Raw genomic sequence first — 9,361 nt, 5'->3', positions numbered from 1 at the left:
TTAACGTCAGTGGAAAAAGCACATAGCTAGCCTACCTTCATGCGCAGCACAGTTAATACACCGTTAGTGGTTTAGCTAGAAATCGTTTGGCCTAGTTTAACTTATCATTAGGTCAAAAAGGTTAGATTTGTACGAGTGAATAGCACCGCTTCATAACGTTACTCGTTAGCAAACGTAATGATTTCAGTGCGATTGATGCGCTTCTGCAGGGCATTACTATGTTATGTTAATGCGCTACCACCATATTCTATTAATGTAAAACCGTTCAGAGGAATCTTAAATCCCAACAAAATGTAATGGAACAGGGGCTTACATCTGTATTTGTAACTTATGAGAACTTCAATATCTGTCTGTGTGACCCGTGGATTCGTTTATTTATTCGCTTTAGACATCTATGTCCATGAACTAGCCCCACCTGGTGGAGAATAGTAGAAACGGCGCTTGCGCCGTCACGTCAGGTCGTCTTAACAACATTATTATTTTTACGGCCAGCGCGTGCCAGCAACACGACCAATAAATAATACTCCAGTCCATTTCTTCCTTTTAATTTTGCTGCAAGTTCGTGAGATGGTGTTGTATATAAAAGAAAGAAAGGTTAGCTGTTGATTTGCCATAAGGTTTTGGCATACACACCTCGCACAATAATGTCCGGGATGGGAAACTGTCCGGAATAGATTCGTTTTGGGCCGTGTTACTGCCACGTGCAAATTAAAATGCGTCCAATTAAATTTGTTATTGAAATACATTCCATTATTTTTTTTTATCGGGCTGTATTAGCACACTGAGTATTACACCTCAACCCCTCCGTGCGTCTTCTCCTTTTTACAATGACGTCTGGTCCCTTGTCCATCTTAAATCCTCACAGTTAAAATATGCTCAGGAAATGCCAAGTCTGGCCTAATTGCTTCGGAATGTGTGGCCATAATACCAGGAACCAAAAAGCAAAACAAACCCAAACCTGCTGCTCTATTCTTGAGGTTTACCAGTGGTTTGCTTCTTGTGGTGAACCCACCGAGGTTAGTCTAAGCCTACATCCCGGAGATTGAAATTGAAAGTATTCACCACTGCGTTGCTTCCTAACAATGTAGCAAATGGTTGGTTTTGACACACCCAATGTTCTGGCTTTGTCTCTGATCAATTTAATCTGTCATGATGACCAGCTTTACTGCCGTCGACTGATTTGGTCCTCGTGTTGGGAGACAACAGCAAATGCCACACCTAGAATTAAGAGCTGATCAGCCAATTGTTCCATGACTTTTGTATAAAACTATGTATAATCACCCAATATGAATGTACCCTCAATACCCTCAAATTACATTTCATTTTTTCATTTCAAATCCAGTGCGCTGGAGTCCAGAGTCAAAACAACAAAAATTGTGTCACTGTCCAAATTATTTTGCATTTAACTGTATGCGTGTGTGTGCGTGCGTGCGTTCGTGCGTGCGTGCGTGTGTGTGTGTGTGTGTGTGTGTGTGTGTGTGTGCGTGCGCGCAGATGGAAGTTCGATCAATACTTGCGACCCAAGACTCGCTGTGGGAATTCATGTAGGATTACATCACCCGGACAGACCCACACAAAAATAGTTTGAGGCTTCTGCTGATGTAAGCCTCCGATATATCATATTTCTATGTCACATCCCTAGTGTTTAAATGTGGACAAGGACAGAGTCAACATGTCTTCACAAAAGATTCATGGCTATAAGTTAAAAACACAAAAGTAACACTATATCGAAACCACAAAATGTTAGCTGTCGAGTGGACCCTAGAAAGCCACTATAACCACAATTCAATTTTCTTTCAATTAACCTCTTACATGTGCACTACAACAATTGTTTGCATATGTTCCGAACAATACCGTATAATTATTAGCAATCGTTCGAGCCAAAGAGTTGTAGGTAACGAGCCGCCCTTGAAGTGCTACGCTCTGCAATCGTTTCTGGTAGAAGGGCGCCCTCTGCTGGTGCGTGTAAAACACGCATGGAATCTCGCGGAATACATTGCAAACGGCTGCAACACATCCCTAAACCGAACGATTATTCCTAGCCTATTTGAATTTTGTTAATCTAGGCCTCCATACTGTTTAATGTTCAATTACTATGAGAGGATTCTAGCAACACAAATTCAGCAACATTTAACTTTCACTGATTTGCTTTTAACCCAATTATACAGCAGATAAAGCTGACACTATGATTAGGGTTATTATTGAAGAATAGAACTATCATAATCTGCAATTCTGAATTTACGATTGTTGTTGCCTGCCGCTGTGGTTTGAGTATTTCAGAAACTCTCAACAATTTCTTTCTGAAACGTCCTGTGATTTCCACACACAACAGTCTCTAGAGTTTACAGAGAATTATGCGAAAAACGGCAGAGTGGCAGTTCTGTGGGAAAACACACCTTGTTAATGAGAGAGGTCAGAGGAGAAGGGCCAGACTGGTCAAAGCTGACAGGAAGGTGACAGTATCTGAACTAACCATGATTTACAACAGTGGTGTTCAGAATCTCTGAACACCCAACATATCAAACCTTAAAGTGGGTAGGCTATAGCAGCAGAAGTTATTTAAGACCAATAAGTCTAAAAAAAAAAAGTCAAATGAATACCTAATAAAATGACCACTGAGTGTAAAGTGCTTAAAATATGTGTGGAGGGGTATCAGACTAAATTAAATGCATGGTTATATTCATACACACAACATCACCAAAAATGTAATTCAATCATTAGTGCCAAACGGAACACGAGACTGTTCTTGCTGTAGTCCAATTGAATCGCCCCATAGCGCCGCTAGATGGCAGCACTGGCTTTGGAAATAGCTGGGAAACGAACTGCACTCCAAACTCTGGTCTCGCAAGGATGTGAACCGTCCCTTCCTGTTTTACACCGTGAGCACTGTTTAGACACAGCAACGGAGGCACTCGATGTTTCTCTGCCTGTGTTGCCAAAGACGAGCTATTTATTTCGTTAGGGTGTAGCATAGTCTACAGATATATTTATTTGCCAATGCTGTCGATAGCCACCGTCATGATTTGCATTCGACGGGCTAGCTAGCTATGGTTTCCATTGTACAGCCACTGTTCGTTACCCGCTGATCCAATGATTGTTTTATCGACATACTCATGGCGGAGACGAAGGTAATATATCATATAGATGAGGAGGAAACTCCTTATTTAGTGAAATTGGCAGTTCCTCCGGAGAAAGTGACTTTAGCAGATTTCAAAAATGTCCTCAACAATCGTCCGGTCAACAACTACAAATTCTTCTTTAAATCTATGGACCAGGATTTTGGGTGAGTAACGCCAGTTCAAATGGATTGATTGCTGCTGTTTTGTTACGCTCTCTTCTGGTTAGTTCTTGGGTTGTTGTCTTGTTTTCCACCCGTTTCCATCATAATTAGGCTACTGAATAATGACAGCCCCAGACGTGTTTACGACTGCACCTCCCCCGTAATTAGTCGAAGCTAGCTAATTGTTTTAAAGGCTGGTTGGCACCTGTTTTGTTTTCGTGTATTTTAATTTCACTGGGCCGGTTGTCGAGTTACCACTGCAGTTCGTCGTCTCGACACGCCAGCGAGTTAACGTCTGCGCGCATGACAGTTCTTAAGTTAATATTGTCACGGCTGTATTGGATCGTACTTAAACAACTTAAACAAGTACAAACGTTTTTTTGTTTTTTTTAGCTAATTTGTGATTGTTTATTTTACAGTCCGCTTCTGTGTTGTATAACTTTAGTCGTTGCGTTTGTGTTGCGAAAACCATGACAGCCGCCTCGCCAGTGGTTTGTCTTGGGTCTGAAGTTTGCAATGCGTACATAACACACAGCCCACATAGCTGCATATTTTTATGGTTTCTTAACCGATTCGTACAGCTTCCCCGTGATTGATTGTGTAGAAAGGCTGAACCCAGTTACCAATGGAGCTACAATTTAGCGTGCTATCCACATAATACTGCAACGACTGTATCTGTCCTATGCTTGAAGCATTTGCCATAGTCCCTTTGGGGAAAAAAGTGTTCCACCGCTGTTTTCTAGCTAGCCTTGGTTTTGTCACAGTGTATAAGCCAATGTGAATCGATTATATATATTTTAACATAGCAAAGCATGCTATTCTTTTATTATTGCATATCAGTATTTCCCACGTTTTGCCGTTTTGTCGGCGAAGGTATTGCAGACTCCTTGTAACTTTGTAGCTACTTCCTAAGTGTTTTGTTGTGGGAACGCTTAACTTGCGTGGTATTAATGCACATTAATTTATTTTCACACCGCTTGAAATCACATTTATCTAAAGGGAGCTAGTTTCAGTTCCATAATGGTGTTTGTGGGTTTGACTAACGTTAAACAACATGTGCTGAGCGTACCAACCTGTCATGTGTTCTCTTCGACTTGTGGTCTGGAGGTTAATCTGTGTTAATATGTGAAGTGTCGTCGCTTTCCTTTTGAAAGCGGTTGCTAGCGGACGCGTCTGTGGTCTAGTAAAGCCGCGGCAGGTTGGGAAAGCCTACGACAGGCCGCTCATTCGCTGCAGTGCCCGGACTGTTAACATGGCTACCCGGGAGAAGGGCACTTCCCGAACGGAGGCGAGAGCCGGGGACTGGCGGCCTGTCTGGATTTGTGACAGCTGAGGACGGAAAAGCCGTATTCAGGCTTTCAGCGCGCCAGTTCAGGGATCGATATGAACAACACGGAACTTGTGAGAGCGAAGGCGCATGAAGCACATTGTGGTTTTTAAAAAGACACATAAAAAAAAAGTAACGCTGCTAGCCTGGCCATTATAAATGCATTATAAGAAAGTAATATGAATAATGCATTTAAACGTGTCTCTGGCAACAACAAGCTGTCGGGTGAAGTGCTCCGACTCACGGGATTAGCAAATCTAGAGTTCACACTGAAGTTAATCCTGGAAATAAATGCGGAATGTTTGTTAGTGTGAACTATATTCAGTGAATTGTAACCAAGTGGAACACAATGTAATTATATTAATACCATCCCGATCTAAATTATGATTGACTATGGAAGTGACGTTGTGTGGGGTGTTGGAAGACCGGAGATGAATTCAGGAGTGGTATTTTTGATTGGTGGTGTGTTGCCATATAGGTCTAGAGGGAATGCTTAACTATTTAGTCCCATGTATTGTATCATCTCATTGAATTTGTCTATGAAATAAGTGCTTAGTTTATGGAAATAATTAAGGGGCAGTTTATTAGTAAATTATTTTCGCTCATCAATTTGGTTTGACTTCATGCTTTTCCGACACTTCTGTGCAGTCCACGCCTGACCTGGTACCACGCCTGGGGGTACCTCCTGCTCTGCTTGGATTTCTCCAGCAGAACTGGGTCACAAGGTACCGCCGTCTCTCTGGCCCCTGAAGGTGTGTGCGTTTCCCCACGCGCTCAATCCTTCACTTTAATACACTTTCAGTATGGCAATAAAAATGTCCCCGAACTGGTTTGGAGAACTCATGGCGCGACACAAGCTACCTGATTGGCTGGGTCGTCGCCCCCGTGACCTAGCCCCGCCCACATTCAAGTGCTATGTTGTCCCTGAATAGACCCGGGGTCAAAGGTCACCTCAGAGGAGGGTGTGGCCGGGGTTCAGCGCGCGCGTCTCGTGTTTTCCACTCCAGGAATCCGGCGCTGCTGGACCTCCGGCTCCAGACACACGGGTAGCACCGCAAGGATCGGGACGGGCCCAGAAGCACCGGATCTGGGTTTATTTAATTAGCCCATTCCTTAACACGATCTGCCACTTATAGGCACATTCTGTGACACAAACCACGGCTGATAAGTGTTCTCGTCTTGTCACATTTTATGGAGACTCTAAACTGCCCCTGAGTCTAAATTGCCCATAGGTATGAGTGTGTGAGTGAATGGTGTGTGTGCCCTGCGATGGACTGGCGACCTGTCCAGGGTGTATTCCTGCCTTTCGCCCAATGTATGCTGGGATAGGCTCCAGCCCCCCTGCGACCCTGTTCAGGATAAGCGGGTTAAGATAATAGATGGATGGATGGATAAACTGACCCTTGCTGTGACTGTGTGAGTGAATGGTGTGTAGGTATGAGTGTGTGAGTGAATGGTGTGTAGGTATGAGTGTGTGAGTGAATGGTGTGTAGGTATGAGTGTGTGAGTGAATGGTGTGTAGGTATGAGTGTGTGAGTGAATGGTGTGTAGGTATGAGTGTGTGAGTGAATGGTGTGTAGGTATGAGTGTGTGAGTGAATGGTGTGTAGGTGTGAGTGTGTGAGTGAATGGTGTGTAGGTATGAGGGTGAGAGTGAATGGTGTGTAGGTATGAGTGTGTGAGTGAATGGTGTGTAGGTATGAGTGTGTGAGTGAATGGTGTGTAGGTATGAGTGTGTGAGTGAATGGTGTGTAGGTATGAGTGTGTGAGTGAATGGTGTGTAGGTATGAGTGTGTGAGTGAATGTTGTGTGTAGGTATGAGTGTGTGAGTGAATGTTGTGTGTAGGTATGAGTGTGTGAGTGAATGGTGTGTAGGTATGAGTGTGTGAGTGAATGTTGTTTTTGGTATGAGTGTGTGAGTGAATGTTGTGTGTAGGTATGAGTGTGTGAGTGAATGTTGTGTGTAGGTATGAGTGTGTGAGTGAATGGTGTGTAGGTATGAGTGTGTGAGTGAATGTTGTTTTTGGTATGAGTGTGTGAGTGAATGTTGTGTGTAGGTATGAGTGTGTGAGTGAATGGTGTGTAGGTATGAGTGTGTGAGTGAATGGTGTGTAGGTATGAGTGTGTGAGTGAATGGTGTGTAGGTATGAGTGTGTGAGTGAATGGTGTGTGTGCCCTGTGATGGATTCCTGCCTCTCAGTGCATGCTGGGATTGGCTCCTGGCTCCCTGTGACCCAGGCAAGGAATAGGGGGGTTAGATAATGGACGGAATAGGGGGGTTAGATAATGGACGGAATAGGGGGGTTAGATAATGGACGGAATAGGGGGGTTAGATAATGGACGGAATAGGGGGGTTAGATAATGGATGGAATAGGGGGGTTAGATAATGGACGGAATAGGGGGGTTAGATAATGGACGGAATAGGGGGGTTAGATAATGGATGGAATAGGGGGGTTAGATAATGGACGGAATAGGCAGGTTAGATAATGGACGGAATAGGGGGGTTAGATAATGGATGGAATAGGGGGGTTAGATAATGGACGGAATAGGGGGGTTAGATAATGGATGGAATAGGGGGGTTAGATAATGGACGGAATAGGGGGGTTAGATAATGGTGGTCGAGCGCTTTTTCTCTCTGAAGCCGTGTTGAATTGTTCAGGTCATAATGTAAGGCTCACCAGAAAATGCAAATCCTGAAGCGGAAAGTCTGCAGAAACGTTTGAATTCTGTTTCTGAACGCACGTCAGGTGGATGTTCTTACGAGGGGAGCGTCCGGAGACAATGTTTGCCCGTTTCCCCAGGCGAGCTGCGGGCGTAGAGAGAGCGACCCCGTGCTGTTTATCTGCTGTGTCACCGTCCTCTGATTGGCTGCTTGGCCTGCAGTGCGTCTAGTCCGACCTGGCGTCTGTCAACTGATCTCCACAGTCATTTAAAGCGCTTTCATCCCAAGCCACTTAAAGTTGATTAGACTATGCTGGGGACAATCCCCCCCCTGTAGCAATGTGGAGCTAAGGGCCTTGCTCAAGGGCCCAACAGCTGCACGGATCTTATTGTGGCTAAACCGGGGCTTGAACCACCGACCTTCCGGGTCCCAGTCGTGTACCTCAGCCGCTAGGCTGCAGGCTACACCCAGAGTCGCAGGAGATAAGCAGCCAATGGGAAAGGCATATGTCCCGCTGATGTCACTTCAGCTCATCGTGAGAAATGTAAAATGTAAGAGCAGTGCTGAGGTCTGCAGAAGCAGATTTAAGCGCAGAGAATAATGTAGCCTCCAGGTTGGACCTCTCTCCACTGCATCTCTCTGGAGACAGGCCGTGACGGACTGCCAGAATCAGAGGGCTGGAGCTGAAACAAAACCTCCCCGAAAGCTCTTCCTGTGAGACCTCGTGTGCCGCACGCCCACGTTAACCCGCTCGTCCTCGAACCCTCTGCACGCTGACGGACAAAACAAGTGACTTTCACGCTGTGCTTAGCACAGGGACCTGCGTCATAGTGTTCACGCTGTGTTTAGCACAGGGACCTGTGTCATAGTGTTCACGCTGTGTTTAGCACAGGGACCTGTGTCATAGTGTTCACGCTGTGCTTAGCACAGGGACCTGTGTCATAGTGTTCACGCTGTGCTTAGCACAGGGACCTGTGTCATAGTGTTCACGCTGTGCTTAGCACAGGGACCTGTGTCATAGTGTTCACGCTGTGCTTAGCACAGGGACCTGTGTCATAGTGTTCACGCTGTGCTTAGCACAGGGACCTGTGTCATAGTGTTCACGCTGTGCTTAGCACAGGGACCTGTGTCATAGTGTTCACGCTGTGCTTAGCACAGGGACCTGTGTCATGGTGTTCACGCTGTGCTTAGCACAGGGACCTGTGTCATAGTGTTCACGCTGTGCTTAGCACAGGGACCTGTGTCATGGTGTTCACGCTGTGCTTAGCACAGGGACCTGTGTCATAGTGTTCACGCTGTGCTTAGCACAGGGACCTGTGTCATGGTGTTCACGCTGTGCTTAGCACAGGGACCTGTGTCATAGTGTTCACGCTGTGCTTAGCACAGGGACCTGTGTCATAGTGTTCACGCTGTGCTTAGCACAGGGACCTGTGTCATAGTGTTCACGCTGTGCTTAGCACAGGGACCGTTTCATAGCATAGCCCCATGTTTTTTTTTTTTTACCACCATGAACTACTTGATGGATTCAGATTATCTTGTTATTTCATTATTGTGTTTGGGAGGTGTGCACGAGGGCTGTGCACGGGAGGTGTGCACGGGGGTTGTGCACGGGAGGTGTGCACGAGGGCTGTGCATGGGGGGGCTGCACCAGGGGGGCTAGTTTAAAGCTGTTGTTAGTTTTGGCCATCATGCTGCTCAATGACTTGATTGTTGGGAGTCATTGCACAGAGTACCCAACAGAATAATGAAACAGCGCAAAATGCAGTCCATTCAGCACAGAAGACCATGGGATTGTGCTGTGAAACGGTCCCTGTGGAAAGTGACCTGTTCTGGTGGGTCCAGAGAGGTCTGTGCTGAGAGATTATAGGACCCCCCCCCCCCCCATATCACCCCCTGTGTAGCACCCACCACCCGCCGGCCTTTGACAGCCGTTGTGCTCAAAACAAACAAACATCCACTAATCCCTCCATCCACACCCACTCACACACACAAACACTAACACACACACTCACTCATACACTCACTCACACCCACTCACTCATACACACACACACACACACATACACTCTCACTCACACCCACTCACTCACACA

The 9,361-nt window shown here is 45.8% G+C and overlaps 1 protein-coding gene across 2 annotated transcripts in view; it reads left to right on the top strand.

Moving 5' to 3' along the window:
• Positions 1 to 2,884: 2,884 nt before the first annotated feature.
• The window catches only part of LOC133138786 (segment polarity protein dishevelled homolog DVL-1-like), a 40,386-nt gene continuing 33,909 nt past the window's right edge, over positions 2,885 to 9,361 (top strand). For both annotated transcript variants that reach the window (XM_061257820.1, XM_061257821.1), the window contains exon 1: positions 2,885 to 3,283. In XM_061257820.1, coding sequence (XP_061113804.1) covers positions 3,114 to 3,283 — 170 coding nt within the window. In that variant the 5' untranslated portion in view covers positions 2,885 to 3,113. The remainder of the gene's footprint in view (positions 3,284 to 9,361) is intronic.

The sequence above is a fragment of the Conger conger genome, chromosome 10 (assembly GCF_963514075.1).
Source record: "Conger conger chromosome 10, fConCon1.1, whole genome shotgun sequence".
Taxonomy (NCBI): Eukaryota; Metazoa; Chordata; class Actinopteri; order Anguilliformes; family Congridae; genus Conger; species Conger conger.
This window is presented reverse-complemented; position numbering and strand designations above follow the sequence as displayed.